The sequence below is a fragment of the Hippocampus bargibanti genome, linkage group LG14 (assembly GCF_051943395.1).
Source record: "Hippocampus bargibanti isolate YZ-2025 linkage group LG14, ASM5194339v1, whole genome shotgun sequence".
Taxonomy (NCBI): Eukaryota; Metazoa; Chordata; class Actinopteri; order Syngnathiformes; family Syngnathidae; genus Hippocampus; species Hippocampus bargibanti.
In genome coordinates this window covers 16,359,866-16,379,879 of record NC_142747.1, presented here as the reverse complement: position 1 = coordinate 16,379,879, position 20,014 = coordinate 16,359,866, and the positions used below count along the sequence as shown (strand labels likewise).

The 20,014-nt window shown below is 40.5% G+C and overlaps 1 protein-coding gene across 1 annotated transcript; it reads right to left on the bottom strand.

The window, feature by feature from the left end:
* Positions 1–397: 397 nt before the first annotated feature.
* Positions 398–19,835, bottom strand: col26a1 (collagen, type XXVI, alpha 1). The gene is made up of 14 exons (XM_089014595.1): positions 19,366–19,835; positions 18,362–18,484; positions 18,132–18,235; positions 10,715–10,776; positions 10,528–10,630; positions 9,514–9,612; positions 9,302–9,436; positions 6,196–6,255; positions 6,053–6,105; positions 5,913–5,975; positions 5,533–5,568; positions 5,401–5,445; positions 3,686–3,770; positions 398–2,094 (listed from the first exon to the last, which is right to left on the bottom strand). Exons 1-14 carry the CDS (start codon positions 19,551–19,553, stop codon positions 2,030–2,032), a joined length of 1,221 nt encoding a protein of 406 aa, XP_088870721.1. The 5' UTR covers positions 19,554–19,835; the 3' UTR covers positions 398–2,029.
* Positions 19,836–20,014: the final 179 nt, after the last annotated feature.

Here is a 20,014-nt window from a genome sequence, read left to right as displayed (position 1 = left end):
AAACTGGAAGCAAAATGCGTACCATGGACAATGGAGGCCTGCGAAATGTTGCGGCTCCACAAATGGAGAGAGACAGCCAGTCATACCTGATATACTCTCACCAGCACACAAACTCTATTGAACCTCTTTGAAATGCCGCATCTGGTTCTGCTCAAGGGTAACGTCCACAGTGGGCTTCCTTTTCTCCTTCTTTCGGTTAGCAGCTACTAATCTTTTTTTTGCCCCTTGATACGATGAGGCAGGCCTCTATTTGCAGTAGGAGGGTGTTTACTGTATTCCCTGTGATCATTAGCGATCCACGTTGAGCACAAAATTCTACCTGAAAAAAATACAAAATCAAGATTTTTTTTTGGTCAAATCTATCACCACATTGGTTAGAATAGCCAAGAAAAAAAACTGAAGTCAGAGTATGATTTATTTGGTTTTTTTTTCAATTATGCAAAGACAGTAAAATGATAGCCCATCTAGGGTACAGAGTACATTACATACACTGGACATTTTACTAGTTTAAATTCAGCAACTGTTCATATCAATTTAACAAGTATTATTATGTGCATATAAGTTCAATTTCCGGTGTTTTGGTGAGCGATGCAACAAATTAAAAAAAAGAAAAAGAAACATTGCATTATAATGGTGCTAATATTGAGCATGTTTTAGCTGTGAAAGAGCAGATTTCATTGCAGAAAAAAAAGGTTAGGATCATCAACGTACCTAATGTAGTGCCATGTGGCCTTTACACACACTTCTGATTGTTGAAGTAGTGCGTGTATCTTCTTTTCCGTATGAGGCGTTGATATTTAAGATTTCAAAAATATTTGTTTTTAATTAAACATGAATTTTCATAAAACTATTATGTGCCATACATGTGAAGAAAACAATTATTCAAATACATTTTTTTTTTTAACATTTAAGCAGTGAGTTTATGTTCAACCGATGCATTAAACGCCATTGCCTTACAATAATATTTATGATGCTGTTTAGCATCATAAATATAATATAAAAAAAAAACTCAGTTTTATTGTATGGTAGTGCTTGAAAAGTCAGGTATTTTTTGGAGATGATATTTTATGTGAAAATGTTCAGAGACACTGACCTAGTGTATTTCAATGAACTCCAAAAAACTGTATATTGGAATGCATTGACTAAATTATCATTTTTGTATATTTTTGTCCGCAGTGTGAAAAAAGGAATAGAATTCCACTTTACACGATCTCTCCACTTAGTCATTTCCACATGGCCAGACAATAAAAATGCACTTTAATTGAAAATATGGCTCACACTTGAACCCATATTGGTCTTAAACTATACATAGCATGTCATCTAAGTTTATTATTTGAGGGGACTTGATATAGCAAAGCAGCCGGTCTCTGAGGCGTTTATGATGATGTAATGCTGTCAGGTTGTGAAAGAAGAGAAGAAGGAGGAAAATAAATTACTTCCCAGATGTGCTTTCTCCAGATGTAGACTGCAAAAAGCAAACTTGTCATTTTAAGCAGACGCTGTTGGCAGCCTCTCGTGTCTTACCTCGGCCTTAAAGATGCAGAGAGTTTAAAAAAAAGAAGAAATATGTTTGACAGGGCTACACAAGATGAATTTTGAGGATGCTACGAGGGAATGTTTGACACTAAACAGTATGTTTTTGGTCTCCGGCTCTCAGGAAACTCTCCTGTCGCAGCCTGGGGAACTTTGCCAGCGCAAGCCAGCGAAACTGATGTGTTTACTAGGTCGTCTTTTATCTGTGGAAAGAAAGAAGCCGAGACCCTCATAATACTTTATGGGCTTATATTTCACTGCCTGACACAATGTAAGCGCTGCTACTACACATGTGTACACTGTAATCCCGCTGCAGTCGCGCCAAAAAAGGAACTATGAAGTATTATATTGAAGTCAGTCGGATACTTATGGTGATAAAAAGGCAATAAAAGTGTGAGGAAACAAAAAAAGAAAGATCCAGCCAAAAATATACATTGCAATTGCCTTAAACAGGAGATGGTTGTTGTATCCCCGCCGGTGAGGTTCTGTGAGCAGTTTAGCGGCGTTTGGTTTTCTTCTGTGGGTCCACAACCACGTCATAACCGGATCCCTCTGGGATTCCTGTGCGGGGACAAAGACGCCTCAGTCACATCGGATGCTTTGATATATACTCATTCACTGCCAGACGTGGGGAAAAATGTGTCCACTCCAGTGCCAGGGTTTTTGTCATTGTCACTTGAATTCCACGACCCACAGAATATTGCGTTTTAGGACTACATAAATATTCAATGCAGCGTAAGAAACCTTAGACTTTTGTCTTTCGTCAGAAAAAAAACAAGTTAATTCCTAAATTATATGGGTCTGGAGTTATATGAGCTTGAAATGAGGGCAGCTGTCCAAAATTAAGTGCAATATGTCATACAGAATGGTTTATATAGCGCTTTAACAACAGCTGAAGCTGTAACAAAGCGCTATCATGGAAAAAAGGGAAGTTCAGCCCCCTTGTGGAAAAGAAAAAACATTGCCGAGGACATTGCCAGCACTTTGTCGGCACTCAAGCATGGAAAAAAAAACAGAACAAAATCTACGTCATATTTTCAATTCCCAAATAAATTCGTGTATGGCAGTGAACGAGTTAAAAGACAACCGACGCCGCCGGACAAGTTGGTGACGATTCCTGACGTGACATGACATCAGGAACGCCCCTGACCGAGAAATTGACACACAATGCATTTTGGGTACTTTGTTTGGTCTGAAAACATCGTGTTGATGGTGACATTAGAAGGAAAACACATAAATAACACGATAGTGAATGGTTGTGTGTTGCACTAAGACTACTATTTGATACTAGTTGACACAAATTCCCAGCAGACAAATCAGCCCATTTTCAACGGAGCTTGGGCGCCATCTTGTGCAATTTCTGGGACCTACATTGGAGTCCAGACGCCTCAAAATGATCCGGAAGGACTTCTTTAATCGATTGCAAACATTTATGCGTTCCTATTCAGAACTATTTGAATCATATTCATAACTGGATGATTAACGAGAAAGCATCTTCTCCGAATCTGAAGCCATTGTTTTGATTCTTGAGCAAGGCAAGACGTCTTGGCGTGACGTCACGAACAAGGGGGCGGGACCTTCTGAAACTCGCCATTTTGAAGTAGTTTTGGGACACTTTGACTCATTTTTATTGGTGTTTTGCATTTTATTAAAAATATCAGCCTGTGTTTTGGGTATTTTAGATGCAAATTTCTCCATTGTGGGACCAATAAAGGTTTTCTAATTCTGAAGCTATAAAACATTTTTCTGATGTCAGTTAGGAAACAAAAAAAATGGTGTCAGTGGTCCTTAAATGTTGCAAAATTGTCCCTCAAGTTACATTTCTTCATCCGGTGTAATGATTTGCAATATAGTTCAGCTGTATTTGAAATTAATTAAAGTAAAATGCATTTCCATTTATGCATGGTTGCAGCTTCAGCTGTTGTTAAAGCGCTATATAAATCAATATGTAGTGTATTTTATTGTATTGTATCTATCATGGACCCTAGAATGTTTGTGGTTCGCCATTTACATTTTTTTTTCTTGAATCTTGGTTTTTGTTTATTAAAATAAGCGCATGTTCAAGTTCTACTGAGCAAATGGCAGTTGACTCTGGAATGTCAATGTTACCCGACAGGCAAACTAAAATGTGAGTTGTTGGCTTCACTCCTACCGTGTATGCCCATCATGTGCTCCATGATCAGGACTCGCTCGGCCAGGATCTTCAAAGCCTCCCTGAGTTGTGGGATCGCATCCGGCTTGAATTGAGAATGTCAAAATTAACAGGGGAGCGTGTTCCACACAAGTCTTTTCTCATATCAGGTATTTCTTCTTGTAACAGCGGGATTTAATTGTTGTAAAAATGCTAACGGTATCGGCACTTTTTTTCCCTACATAATCAGAATTAACAAATAATTCCAGTATTCTTGTCAATAAGATTTTGTAACATGAAATCATCTTTGAATCACCTTTGTCGTGCAGTATATTCAAGTACAAAGAGTACAATAACTTTCATTTAGATACACTAAATGCAAATACAACTTTTAAAATACTAACTTTTCTTTTATATGTGTGATTGTATATTGTACATCGTACGATGTGATTAATACTATTCTAGGACCACTAGGAGATAAATCTGTGCTTGATTTGTATTTTTTTTAATTCAGACAACATTACGATTTCATTCTAGTAAAATGATGATTGTTTTAGAGCAGTGGTCTCAAATTTGCGGCCCGTGGGCCAAATGCTGCCCCCGAAAGAATATTTTGCGGCCCGCATTGATATGAAAGATTAATGTTAGTGCGGCCCGCATGATTGATATGAATGAAACGGGTGTGTGGAGCTGAACAAGTAGGCAAGATAAGCAATGTTTAGAACAGTTCATGTTCAATATTTTCTTTATGTTAAGAAAGTTAAAGATTAAAGAACTGTAAATACAGACATTTGAAACTGTATTAAAATAGTTTTCCAGTGGTTTTTTTCAGTCGTCTGTAACTGCCTTATGATCATTAAATTATTTTATTTATTTATTACTGGTTCATTTATTTTGTATTCAGTTTTCCATTTATTCGTTTAATTCATTTTTTATGTGTTAAAAATAAAGATTTTGAGAACATTGGAATGTTTTATTTGTGATTTTCTTGTGGAAAAACCGATGCGGCCCCGCCTCACCCAGACTCTGCCTCCAGCGGCCCCCGGGTAAATTGAGTTTGAGACCCCTGTTTAAGAGCCTTTACTCTACAATTTTGTAAAAAGTGTACCGTATTTTCCGGTGAAAACGTTTTTTCAGCCGTTATCTGTGCTTCTTTGATTTTCTGGGCACACCCAAAAGCCTTTATTTTCTTCAAAAGTTGACCCTGTGCCTTATATGGGAAGTAATATTGAGCCCCAACAGGTCTCGCACCTCCTGTCAGCGGCCACTGACACCATTTCCCCTTGTAGAAGAAGTAATGTGTAACTGCAGCCTCGACTGTAGCGCCTTATGATGGAGTGTGCCTTATATTTGGAAAACATATATTTATATATTATATTTGGAATGTTTTTCTTCATTCATTGAAGGTGTGCCTTATACTCCGGTGCGCCATATACAGTAAAGTCTCGTTATATCGATATCGGTTATATCGATAGTACTGCTTATTACGATACTATTTCTATGAACGCAAGGAGAAAATTTACATGCCGCAGGATCGGATATATCGATAGTCCGGTTATATCGATATTATTTCCGACTCCCGAGAATATCGATATAACGAGACTTTACTGTATATGGAAAACGTTTGAAAATACACCATTCATTAGGAATGCGCCTTATACTCCGGTGCGTCTTATACACGGGAAAAATACGGTATACATAGTGTAAATGTAAGTAAAACAGCAAATGTTTCTTACGTCATTGAAGCTTTCACCTGGCTCTCCTTTGGGCCCTGGCTGTCCCTATAAAAGAACGAGTCAATCATCTTGTCATGTTTTTATTGTTTTTTTTTTGCTTCATATAATGCTGAAAATGTACACTGTACTCACAGCTTGGCCCGGCTCGCCTGTTTCTCCAGCTGGCCCCTAGAGGATGCAGGAATAAAGAAAAAGACAGCAGATATTTTAACACTTTATACACTCATCTTGCTCTTCAGCAGACCTCGGTCTTAAATCACTGCACTGGGATCAGATTTAAAGCTCGAGGGCCATAAGAGAGGGGAGCAGAGTGGCCTTGGACAAAGAGGGGCCGGGGTGGGGGTTGTGGGGATTCGTCACAAGCTGGAGCGAGAGCCTTTGAAGAAAAGCTGCTTCACCTTTCGTATCACATGACATCAGAGAGTATTTACTAAGAAATAATATCTAATCAATTTGTTCAGCCGCATAACAGATCCCGAGGTCAAACGTTTGTACGAAGGAATCAGCTTCACCCTTTGACCTGGGTCACCTCTCGGTCCAGGAATCCCAGTTTGACCGGGATCGCCGTCCTTGCCCTTGGGTCAAAGACAAAGATGGCGTATTCATAAGAACTTCCTGATTTACTGATTAATATTCGATGAAAGGTACTCACATTCTGTCCAGGTATGCCTGGAATCCCAATGGGACCCCTCGGACCCAACGGGCCTATATGCAATTAGTGTCCAAGATTATTGATATTAATGTGGATTAGGAATACAGTAATTGCAATGTTGTGGGACCGGTTGACATTTGTACCTTGAGGACCAGGTGGGCCGGGTGGACCTGGGGGGCCGGTTAGGCGGATGTACTCCCCGTCTGGACAGAAACATAAAAACCACAAATGCGTCGATTAACAAGAGAGTAATACTAATAATAATATGTACATTTAATTTCTAAGTGCCTTTCAAAACTCTCAAGGACACTTTACAGGCAATCCATTTTCAGTAAGAAACACACACACCTGCAATTTTTTTGAACAAAAATAAGAGAAGGACAAATGAAATGTAGCAATTTTAGGAGGAAAGTTTTCATGTGAGGAGACGCAGCTCCCAAGCAAAGCAGGAGTCTCATCCTTCAAGGACATGTGATAGTGCTTATTAGTTTGAGTTCTGTTTGCGTGATGGTTCGTTAGGAATATTAAAATATAACAGAAATGTTTGGTGGTTGTGTGTAGAAAATCTTGGGGGTAGTTAGTTAAACGACACGTGTTTTTTTTTTTACCATTGTGCTATCACATGGTTTAATATGCAGAAAACGTTTGTTGTCAGTCCCCTTTTTAACATCGTATTTTACCATGTATGTGTGTTCCTTTGTAGTTTTAAGACTTGCATAGCGGGTCTACTAGTGCACACAATCCAGGTGTCTCACATTACATCCCAGGGGAGATGAAAAATCCTAACCCCGGATCACTATATAATTATGTCGGGGGAACCAACTGCACAGATGAGTGACAAAAACGGAACATTTGCGACAGTCCCAATAAGTTTCCTTTCCCCACCCCACCCAAGCGTAGGCTTTTTTCTTCACTTTTATTTTTGTGCATGACTAATGATTGAAAACAAATTAGACAGGACGAAAGGAAAACACGGGACTTTAACAGATGCCAGCCAAAGTTTTGTCACGGTCTTATTATGATCATAAATTATAATCATTTGTGGGTTGTAGGTTTTTGGCCTTTTCCTAAGAGGTCCATTGAGGCTTCATTTGTTTGTACAAATACACAGTGGATTGGATCAAAAGCTCTTTGTGGGTAGTGTACAGCCCACGGGGCATTGGGTTTTCCAGGAAAGCCAAAATTTTAATTAACGATAACAGGATTTGAGATGATAATAGTCAACATTGAGATGATTATTATTCCCACTGTGACACCGATTGACAGCAGCAGCAGGACAATCCAAGACAGCATTTAACGGCCTATTAGGCACTCGGACATGGTGTGTTTTTACAGAAAACAAATGAGAATTGGATTGGGTTGCGGTGCCTCGTTCTCAGAATATAAAACGGGTTATAGAAATTTGAAAAAAAAGCACATGCACAGGCATATCCCCACTTCTTATTCACTTAGCTTGCTCTGTGTCGAGTTTGCAGTGTTACATGAGGGCTACAATCCACTGAGGAAAAAAAAAAAGAAAGAAACAGATTTTCTTCTGGAAGTCATTTTTTTAATGTTCCACTCTCCTCCAACCTGGAGGCCTCGCCAAGAATCTGACCCTGAGTGGCAGGCAATCTCCTCCTTGGCTGGCCGTGGGCCACGACGTGTTCCCTGAAACGCATAGTGTTGTGCTGACAGCTAACAAATTAGGGCCGATTTACAGCCGCTCGATTCCCCCTGAAGCTAACATGGTCCCACAGACCCAAATCTGCATTGTTCCAGACCCGCAAACACAGTTGTGGGGAATGTGGGCTCAAAGGGAGCAGATACAGCTTAATCAGAGCAAGTCCACCGGAGGAGTTAGACACATGGATGTCTGCTGCCTTCTAGTGGTGAGAGTCACAATCCAGTGTTGTACAATTTTCCCATTTTCAGTCATTCTCAAACTTTTGACCTAAACAAAAAAATCGTCGCTGGACAGTTACCACCACCACCATGACCAACATTAACATACAGTAGCTTTGTGGATCTAACTTTTCATCAAAACAACCAATGATGGATTCCTAAAAATTAAATTTGATGTCACCGAAAACCACTCTAACATTACACACAGTTGAAACATGACCACCAAATTTAAATATATCCTTATATCCATTATTTTACTGATCCGCTTATCCTCAATAGGCAGGCGACACCCTGAACTGATTGCCAGCCAATCGCTGGGCACACAGAGACAAACATGCTCACGCTCACACCAGGGACAATTTCAAGTGTTCAGTCAGCCTACCATGCATGTTTTTGGAATGTGGGAGGAAACCTGAGTAAACTGTCGCGGCTTGGAATTGAAGCGGATTTACGTGGGACAAGAGATGTGAGACAGTGACTTTTCGTCAATGGATGCTACAGCTTCGTGTTTGCTTGCAACATTTAGCTTGTAGCAGACGTGCACATGTCACCATGACGTTCCTGATCCACTGGTGAAAAGGATGCTTTCATCCTCTGCTTCATACAACAAAGAGGGTGCAGAAAGTGCTTAAGATTGAATGATTGTCTGTGTCTTTTGTGTTGTGTCGTATTATTTGTTATTTTGTTTTTTTTAACTTCAAGACGGTGCCGTGACAGTGGCTGCCTTTACAGCAGCTCCTGTATTTTGTTTTTCTTCTTATTTCTTTCCTTTGCTCTCCCTGTGAGACTAATAAAAGCTAATCCAATCCAATCCAAACTCACGAAAGCCTGGGGAGAACATGCAAGCTTCATACGATATATAGGTCTTACTATTATGCCTCTAAAGTCACACAACATGTTTTCTGTCTGTTTTTGTTATCTATCAGGATAAACGTGATGATAACCAACCGAGAATTGAAATGTATTGCTACGTGGTAATGTTGTATGTAAACAGGCGCCCTTTTCACATTTGCATCTGTCGCATCTCTAATGTCAATCTTGTGATTTTAAACTTGGACTCCATTCCCGTTGTTGTTGGTGGTCTTCAGTCATACTGCTGTAAAGAGCGGCACAGCTACGTCAACGAAGCACACGGGAACAATTAATCTCGACGGGAGCCAGCGTTTCCCCAAGTATAGGCGTGCTTCGCTAAATGCATAAGACACATTTGCTCGTTTGACTACTTAAAGAGACCGCTGCTCTCGTCGTTTCCTCTTGTAAACTCTTTTCCATTCATCTGCGTTTTTTTTTTATCCGCCTCAGAGTATGAATGAATGAACAGCAGGAAGGGTTGAGCATTATACATTTTAACATGATTTTTCTCACCTTGATCATCCACTTGAAACACATCCCCTCCCACGTGCACGATAGAAGGCTTGGAAGGAGGAGCTGGAGGACCAGGTGGGCCCGGTGGGCCGGGGAGACCCTCCTGGCCAGGTTCACCTTTGTCTCCCTTTGGCCCTGAACATTGATAATAAGCAGTTAAACAGATGATCGGACCTTCCCAAAATGAAAAACAAATTTGGACAAGGTCTTACCAATGACGCCGGGAAGACCTGTTTTTCCCGGTGGACCCCGAGGTCCGTTTTTTCCTGGTGGTCCGATGGGTCCTGGTACTCCCTCGCAAGCACATGTAGCTGTTTAACGGAAATATTTGTTAACAGTACGGCAGGTGGGTCTACTTGTTCTTCCAAAAAGTAATCCCAACACGGGTTGGAAAAGTCTCAACGTTGGTAAAGCATTTCCCATCTGTGCCCAGTCATGCCGAACAGTGCATAAAAGTATAAAAACTAATATTTTTTTCTCCGTCAGCCTGAACCCGAAATTTTAAAATGTTATTAATAGACAATAATTGCCTTATCATTTTTTGACCAGGGTGTCAGAAAAAAACACAGAGTAAACTTTTGTAAATTTTCATTAATATCCATCCATTTTCTGCCGCTCCTCCGGGCTCAGGTCGCGGGGTCAGCAGCTTCATCAGGGAAGCCCAGACTTCCCTCTCCCCAGCCACTTTTTCCAGCACTTCCTGGCGGATCCCGAGGCGTTCCCAGGCCAGCTGGGTGACATAGTCTCTCCAGCGTCGTCCCCGGAGTCTTCTGCCATTGGAACATGCCAGGGAGGCGTCCAAGAGGCTTCCAAATCAAATGCCCGAGCCACCTCATCTGGCTCCTCTCTATGTGGATGAGAAGCAGCTCGACTCTGAGCCCCTCCCGGATGACTGAGCTTCCCAACTTATCTCTAAGGGAGAGCCCGGACTCCCCATGGAGACATCTAGGATCTCGTTCTTTTCAATAATAATAAAATACATAATATAAAATCAACCTGCACCCAAAACTCAATGAATCAATTATAATTTCTCAGCACAATTCAGTGTCAATGCAAACAGTTCACGCCGGAGAGAACACACTTTGGGTGACAGAAGCCACAAAAAAATTAAAAATAAAAATAAAAAAAATCCATAATGATGACCTCAATTGTACCAATAAAACCAAATTCGATACCAAGGTCTAGTTAATAAATGTAATTGTTCTAAAAAGTAAAATTTGACATACATGGCGGAGTTGGCAAAGGTGCATCCACTTCATTGTCAACTGATTCCTGTGGGGGTCTGGTGACAGTCGGTGACGGCAAATGCATTTCTTCTAACAACTTGATCTGTCACGGAAAGAGTAGAAAAAGACGACACAATCAGTTTCACGTGCGCTCACAAACTCGATGTCCGGTTGGCTGGACACTTACCTGTGACTCGATGCTGTTGATTCTAACACTCATGTCCGTGTATGAGGTGCAGTTCATGCACTCTGCAAGACATAGAAAAGACAAAGGAGAGGTGTTGTTGGATTAAACAATTTCACATTTAATTATCATTCCTCAGACCCTCCAGTGACTTTTAGACGCCCAGCCAAGACACACAAGAATAATGCCCGTTATTGCTCCTGACCCGAGAGCTTATTAATAATTCCTTCTCAAGTCATGTCACTCACACGCGGGATGAATATTATTTAATTCAATGTCTTTTGCACACAGTGTGCACACCTGCTCGTGCCCCCGACTTGGCGTCTTTTCAGTTCCCCCCAAATACTAAAACTCCACCACCAAACTCGCTGATGTTTTTAAACAGGCAGAAGGCAAACACAAACATATTTTGAAAGGCATGGTTCAAACAAATGAGGTGTTCTTTCCTGGCATAGGCTTCGGTAATAAGTGTGATGATGTTTCATCGAATATACTGCCGAACTCTGGGGACAAGGAATTCAACATAAAGGGATGTTATTGGTTTGTGCGACAGTGAGTCACCATTAAGACATTGCTTCATCCTCATGGGAAAAGCTTCAGATATACAGCAAAGGACATTAATGGCATCAATGAACGTAGAATCAAATTCAGCGCTTTGCAATTACTGTAAGTGCAATTATTGGCGTACATGTAATCCAATTCTCAAGTTTAGATACACGAAATTTGTTTGTACTTCTTAGAACACAGGTGTTAAAGTCAAGGCCCGGGGGCCAAATCTGGCCCGCCACATCATTTTATTCGGCGCGTGGAGGAAAATCAAATTTGACGCTTGCTAAAGTCTGGACCAAAATTTCAAATAACACAATAATAATAACAGTCTTTGTTTCAAATTAGAAAATTAGTCACAGTATTCATTAATTTGTTGAGTACTCTACATGTAATTCTGTATGTGGACGGGATTATCAGAATACGAAAGCCTCTAATAGTCCCATAATGGGGAATTTTGCATAATAATAATAATAATAATAATAATACATTACAAGTGCCTTTCAAAGCACCAAAGGCCATTTTACAAATAAAAGAACAATAAAGACCAGAACAATAAAGCCATAAATAAAATTATAAATCATAAAAGAGATGATTAAACTCAACTGTGACTGCAATTTTAAACAAATAGGTTTTGAGGTGGGATTAAACATTCTAATGGCTTCCCCAAATTCATAAAAGGCCCCCAGAGAGAAAACCCTATCTACAATGTGGCCCACAGCAAAGAAAAAAAAAGAGTTTGACATGGTTGTCTTCGAATAGCAGCATCACTGGAAATTTGTGCTGTGTTATCACAAACCCACTTCCTTCTGTGCTTTTATTTTGGAAAGTCCTGCTCCTGGCCCCTTCTCTCTTTCCTTACATTTCTTCCTAATATGAGGCTTTCTATGGTCAATGGCTCAAGTGTGGAATGTCAGCTGTCAGTCCCTAAAATGGGACCCACCCACATTGTGGTCATAGCCCAGAAACCAAGAACGAGAAACAACTGGCCCTCATAAATAACGCAACAACGAAAATGAATTCGTGGATGGAATTGGCATCTCCAACCGCAGCGTACAGGATGCTAAGGGTGGCTGCTGAGGTTACCCCTTCACTGAAATAGGATGCCTTGTACCCCAACGTGTGTGGGTCTCCCGCGTGTTAATCCAGTCCTGTGGTGTGCTGAATGCTCAGGGGTGTGGTTTCTCGATTCCTCGTTTGTGAATCTCTCCTTTGGAACGTGGCCACAAGCGGAAGTAACGATCAACAGCTCAAATGGCTCACATTCCAAAGTTTTCATCAACCCAAACACTGAAGATTGGCTAACCAGAGAGGCAGGGGACAACCCCATGGAGGCTGTTTGTTGTGAGTGCACTGACTGGATGGACAGATGCTCCGTTGCGATCGAAATTCGGCAAATTGGCTGCATGATCTTAAGAGAGTTAACTATCGGCAATGATTTTGTCAATTGAGACTTGGCATCCAAGCCTCACATACAGTATGATTCATTTCCACTCTCCGGGCATCTTAAGCTTCTTTCTTTTGGTGCGAATGGGCTAACTTGTCTTGTTCAGAGCTAAGAATCAGCCAGTCACGTCATTAGTATATACTAGAAAAACATTCACGGCAGCAAAATATTAGATATAAAATATTTGTTCGTGTATTTTTTAGCATGTTTGCGAAATAAATCCCAAAAGAGAAGAAAGGAGTGTATGCGGAACTGTCACGGCTTGGAATTGAAGTGGATTTACATGCGATAGCAATCTCTTTTCGTCAATGGATGCCACAGCTTCATGTTTGCTTTCAACATTTAGCTTATAGCAGACATGCACATTTCACATTTGACGTCCCTGATCCACTGATGAAAATGACGCTTTGATCCTCTCGGCTTTCATCTGGGAACTGCTTCATACAACAAAGAGGTTGCAGAAAGTGCTTCAAATTGAATGAATGCCTGTGTCTTTTGTGTTGTGTAACATTATTTGTGGTTCAGGTTTTTTGTTGTTGTTGTTTTGACTTCAAGGTGGCGCCGCGAGAGTGGCTGTCTTTAGAGCAGGTCCTGTATTTTGTTTTTCGACTTCTTCCTATCCTTTCCTCTTACTTTCATCACTTTGCTGCTGTGAAATGTCAATTTCTCCACTGCGAGACTAACAAAGGCTAATCCAATCCATTCCAATCCAAAAATGTTCACTGATTGGATGAATCATCTGTGCCAGTACACTGCAAAGTATACCACAGCCCAAGAATTGAGGCTGCAATATTTCAGATCCAAATATAGATCCAAGACCCGCAGACAACCACCAAGAAGCCCGTCTGCATCTCAAAGTGGCCTCAACCAACGAGTGGTCAACAACTGCTTGGCATCAAGAACAGCTGGTATGAATAGAGTGAGGCAGAAACACACCTACACGCATCCTGACAAACAAACACAAATCACTCTGTCACAAGCTCTTTTGGTCCCACACCCATTTTTTTTGCCACAATGTGACAGAGTTAAAAGCGAAGATGCCTGGAAGACCACATTGGCATCATTCGGCATCACCGCCATGATACCACTTGACCAATCACACACCATTTCAATAAAAGGAGACTTCACAAACAGTTCGCTAGACGTGATGCAATGACAAATTAACCCTGATGCCAATCATCTCATCATCTGGCCAGTCATCCTTTCATGACTTAAACCGCACAAGCAGACGAATGGGTTTGATGGTGTAGACGTGCATTCATCATCTTTTCCTGACACGATCTTACGTGGTTCCGTACGGGAGCAGCAGCCCTTACAGAATGGAATTAAAGGCGAGTTTATTGCGGTTCGATGAGAAAAGAATCGCACACAGCAACTACTTTCATGTCATAAATACACATTTTGACCATAACGAAAGTCGTCAATTCTGCTTTCAACTACAAAACTCAGCTGGATTTGGGCGGGTCTATTTTTTATTTTTTTTTACTTCTAATTAGTAGAGCGAAAAACAAAAAACACCCAGTCCTAAAAACAACAGCCAAAATGAGCCAAAACAACAATAAGAGGGTCACAACTACAGTATTGGTATCTTGTTTAAGGAGACTCGTTTCATCTAAAATGGAGATTGGGGAGCAATGTCCAATGTTAGATTGCGGTTGTTTCTCACTAACAGAGTATGGTCTTGTGAACTTCCCATGTATGGTCTTCGTAAGTCATGTCATTTGGAACGGCTATGTGCTTTTTAAACTTCCCCGCGGACTCTGATGTATTTCCGTGGCAGTAGGACGAAATGCATCTTTCGATATTTTCCTAACCAAGCCAAACGATGCATCCTTCCTTAGTTTAAGCTAGCCGACAAAAACAACATGCTCATTGGGCGTTCTCTGTTTATTTGTCCTTTCAAGTCGCGACTGATGACATAACATGAGATCATAAGGATGTAAGAATGGAAAAGGATGTAAATTAATGTTTTTGAAGACTTTCTAACTGTCCCGGTTTCTCTCTCGCTGGGATTTTATTGTCCTTTGCAATAGAGGATAGAATTGCATATTTTGAAAGGGACCATCAAAGAACACATATTTGCCAGGTGCTGCTGCCAAAGGTTTACGCACCTTTGACCAGCATCATCCCTCCTAGTTAGCAAACGTTTTGAGGGACAGATAAATGACACTCGCTCCCATAGCCACCACTGACGACAACTTTCTAGTTTCAAGGGAATGCTCCAGAAGTAAAATGGATGCCTCATATACTGTCGATCACATGGGTTTCATTGAAATTTCTCATGAGATAATGGATTGGACCATTCAAAAAATATCCCAAACATGGAAGCCGTAGTTTTCCATAGGGGGTTGTAATCGTCAGACAATTCATTCACATATTATCAAGCACAGTTCCCAGCCTGTTTTGAAAAGAAAAAAAAGATTACAGATAACATTTTTATGGACACATATGGCTCTTATCATAGTGCTAGACTTTTCCAAGAATCGTTTGAGGGACCTTAAAGGACAACCGACACCATTTTTTTTTTGTTTCCTAACTGACATCAGAAAAACGTTTTATAGCATCTAAAATACTGAAACCATGCAGGGTGATATTTTTTGTCAAATGCAAAACGCCAATAAAAATGACTTAAAGTGTCCCAAAACTGACACAAAATGAGCTCGGAACTCCATAGATACAGAAAGTCCCGCCGCCTTGTTCGTGATGTCACACCAGGATACTTCTTCACAAACTGCCTTGCTCCAGAATCAAAACAATGGCTTCAGAGAATTCAGATTCAGAGAAGATGCTTTCTTGTTACTCATCCAGTTATGACTATGATGCAAATAGTTCTGAAGAGGAAAGCATAAATGTTTACAATCGATTAAAGAAGTCCTTCCATATCAATTCGAGCTGCCTGGATTCCAATGTAGTGCCCAGAAAATGCACAAGATGGTGCACAAGCTACGTTAGAAATGGGCTGATTTGTCCGCCGGAATTTGTGTAAACTTACACCTTCTTTATTGGATTGGATTGGATTGGATTGGATTGGATTGGATATGCCTTTATTAGTCTCACAGTGGAGAAATTTATGCGTGTTACCGCATTTGGCTGCGACACACAACGATTCACCATCGCGTTATTCATGTAGTTTTCCTTCTAATTTCGCGATCAACACAGTGTTTTCGGATTTTAAAAAAAGTACCCAAAATGCATTGTGTGTCACTTTCTCGGTCAGGGCGTTCCCTCCATGACATCACATCGTCATCAACTCGAAAACAAGACTTCGTGAATATTCAGTGCGAGTCTTAAAACATTAAATATAGCTATATGCAGTGGAATCTTTGTAAAATGCGCTCAATAGAAGTCATTTGAAGTGATTTTATAAATTATGGACGCAACTCATCCGAGGTGTCGGTTGTCCTTTAAGTATCTTATGCAGAATGTATGCAGACTGAATGAAGAACCAAAGGAAAAAAAAGGAGCAACATCACCAGGCACTGGAAGAACCCAAGGAGAAGCCGTAGAAAGAAATAAAGAAGAGGAACATCATTCATCAGCCACATCAGAGCGTGAAGCGCTGAGCTTCAATGGGTTAAAGGTTACAAGCACAAGTGGCGATGTAATAGAACCATCACTCATATGCTCACTTTGTCCAACTTGCAGTCTGGTGGAGCACATGTGGAATAGGCATCGGTTTTATTGCTTTACCATAACAAGAAAAGGTTATCTACAGGACAGAGGAAGTTAGATACTGTACGTGAAAAGCAGAAAGGAAATTGCATTGTTCCTTCTAAGTCTGGAGGTCAGCAATTGCTAGCTATTCCAGATTTAAAGATTTCGTTTTGCTCAAAGGTGGAGTAATATGACACTGTGATAATTGGTACAGTCCTCTGGCCTCACAAGTAAGAAAATGATCTCCAAGGATCCTTGGAATACTTTGGATAGAACAACTCAGTCATATGCTTATTTCCTAATATTGCATGGTTTGTTTTACTCACATGTAACATCTTTCAAGAGGAGGTGCTTCTAAAATTTCAAATTCAATGATATTTTTGGAGCGTAACCCACGATTACGTCGTCCTTTAGATCTGGTAAGTATGATCCTTTGAATGAGTTCTTGAACGTGGCCATCAACCCAAACCATCATGACCAAACACCGAAATAATTGAGTATCAGAACATTTGCCCCCTCACATCTATCTCCCAGGTAGAACGAAAACACATTTTATCTCGATGGCAGGTGTCAAACTAAAGGCCTGAGGGCCAGATTTAGCCAACCACATAATTTTATGTGGTCCGTGATAGTAAATCAAGGATGTCAACTTCCATGATGCTTTCTAAAATCTATACCAAAATTCTCTGTCATAAATAAGAGAGATATTGCCTATTAACTCATTCACTGCCATTCACGAATTTATTCGGGAATTGAAAATATGACGTTGAGCGCCATTCCCGAATTATTATTTTTTTTTCATGCTTAGGTTCCGATGAAGCGCTGGCCATGGCCTCTGGCAATGTTTTTACTTTCCACAAGGGGGTAGCATTTCCCTTTTTTCCATGTTAGCGCTTTGTTCCAGCTTCAGCTCTTGTTAAAGCGCTATATAAACCAATACAGTATGTATGTATTGCAATGTTGCCCTCATTTCAAGCTCATATAACTCCAGCCCCATATAATTTAAGAATTAACTTTTTTTCTGATAAAAGAAAACATTCTAACGTTTCTAACGCTGTATTGAATATTTATATAGTCCTAAAACTCAATATTCTGTGGGTCCTGGAATTCAAGTGAAAATGACAAAAACTCTGGAACTGGAGTGGAGACTATTTTCACATGTCTGGTAGTGAATGAGTTAAAGGTGTTGTGCTTTTTTTGTCTGTTCTAGATAAACACTACAAACAATGAGTAAATTTAAAGTCTTCAAAGCCACATTTTCATTGGACTGGCAACCCTGCTTTTTGGAGCAGCTCCTCGTCGTGCATTGGTCATGCCTCTTTAAAAAAAACTATAATTAACACAACCCAACATAGTGTGACAGCGGTTTCGGACGGTGGTGATTTCCCTTGCACCCAATGGCAATTTAGAGAGTGTAAAATCAGTTCAGTAAAGCCATAAACAACCTACCAGAATACTTCTTCACACTTCTGCAGCTACTCTGGTGTCAAGTAAACCACAATCACTGGCATTACAGCAAGAGTGGTATTAATGTCCACCCCAACATAAATAATCACTTTGTAAGAACACTTTTCTTGATTCCATTAGCTAATGTGTGCTTTCTCAGGGCAATTAGCCAGTGACACACCAGCAGAAATTAAATGAAGCTCAGAAATTGCATGGTGCTGCCAAAAAGTCAGTTATAGTCTTCAAACACTCTGAAACACACACTGTATTCTTTCGGCATTGTACTTTTTTTTCAACCCCGAGGCAATAAAATAATAATGATCTCACCTTCACGGCAATCCTTGCCAAAGAACCCAGGGCAGCACCTCCACTCCAATGCAGTCACCTGTTTGTAGGAGACCATGAAAGATGGTCTGAGCACGGTCCTGTAGCTGATTAAAAAAAAATACAACAACAAAGATATATAACTAACTTATTTAATAGAACATACCTAAAAAATGCCCAACACACACACACAAACACGGGAAAAGTGTGAGAGAAGCCCGGGGATGTCGTACCTGACAACTTTGGAACACGTTGCAGGCCAGTGGCAGGTTTGAAGCACCCGTTGCACGGTGGCTTGGCTTCCGTTGTGCACCTGACAGGAGACCGTCTTGGAAACAGTATACTGACACCAGTTTCTAAGGTACAAAAATGAGAGAGAAGTTGTGTGTATAATCATCAACACATTGTCGGGTTTGAATTAGTAGTGCATCATTTAGCACTGATGAGGCTGAATGCAACTGAAGTGGACAATCGGGAAAAAATATATAGTTGGTGAGAAGTATCTTGTCAGATGGAGGACAGTTTTAACATGTTAAGACGGAGACAGAGACTATTTTCATGTGACTGGATAAATATTGTTATATTTCTGTGTTGTATTTCCTGAACACATACTGTCCTTAACTTTAGCAGCAGCAAACGTGTCTAGTCTAGTGATCACCAACCTTTGTGAGAGTGAGAGCCACTTCTCGGGGATTTATTGATACACACCTTTCGGAAATAACAGATCTCAAATTAACTGTCACCATTTTAAGAGATGTGAAGGGAGAAATTGTGGAACGTATTTGCATTGTATTTTCTAATGTAATTTGCTCTTCAGGGACAAACTTGTTCACTGAAAAATACAGAAACAGGTACTGTATGTGTATTCATGTTTACCTATAAAATGTGAACCAATTCGGTTATTGAGGTCAATTAATTAATATAACACTAAAAAATTGAGAAATTACCAAAAAAAAGATTACAATTATTTATTATATAGACATTCACGGAAATATTACTAAGTACAGTATATCGAGTGGTCCCATGGCACTCATAATATCCGGGTCTGACAACACATCCAGTCATCGCAGTGCATTGTGGGATTTGTAGTCGGTATACATATACTGCTCCGCATCATCTGCATCTCAGTTGGAGAAGACATTGTGTCAATTGTAATAATAAAATGCAGTAAAATTACCACCACCGGTGTTCGAAATAATCCAAATATGAGCATTACGAGAAGTGCAGGTATGCTCACCTGTGTTGGGAGCCGCTACCGGGCGGTCCAATGGGGGCACTCAACTCCTGTACCACCGGTACGACGCGTTGCCGCTGCACGGTAATACCTGGGAGCCGATAGACAAAACCTGTTCCCATGGATAAACCGAATAAACAGGTCCATGTGCAAAATGAATACAAAAATACTGAAGTCATTTTGGTTCGCATCTTTTTTTACGCGTATCCCTGATGCAACCGCTGCGGATGACAAGACGCCCGAGTGAATTAAAAAAGTAATCTTCAACGTTGTGATCACGCCGAGTTAAAACTAAGTGGGGCTGTCACACAGCCTCTTCCTATATACTGTTGTACAATGCGGCTTTCTGACGAGTTGTGTGGAGTCAAATATCCGATGCGCATTGGATGCAAGTCAAGGGCTGAACCCAGTGTAGAAAAGCCCTTACTAAGTGACTGTCTAATTACAGGAACCTCATTTGGAATAAACATGGGAACCAAAATCATTTATTGTCCCTCCCAAGACTAATATGACACAAAAGGCACACATTCCACCCCTATAAACTCATAATGTTGGGTTAATTAATTTTGGGGGAAACAAACGCCCAATGTGTAAGTAAACATCTAATTACGGGAAGCTTATAAGAAATGAACGTGGGAATCAAAACCACTTC

What these genes read in the sequence shown, in the direction of transcription:
- col26a1 (XM_089014595.1), bottom strand. Translation starts at nt 19,553, where the DNA reads ATGCGAACCAAAATGACTTCAGTATTTTTGTATTCATTTTGCACATGG. An exon ending in ACCTTTGCCAACTCCGCCAT is followed by an intron (nt 9,613 to 10,527) that starts GTATGTCAAATT and finishes TCCGTTAAACAG; the next exon opens with CTACATGTGCTTGCGAGGGA. An exon ending in CAGGCATACCTGGACAGAAT is followed by an intron (nt 5,976 to 6,052) that starts GTGAGTACCTTT and finishes CTTTGACCCAAG; the next exon opens with GGCAAGGACGGCGATCCCGG.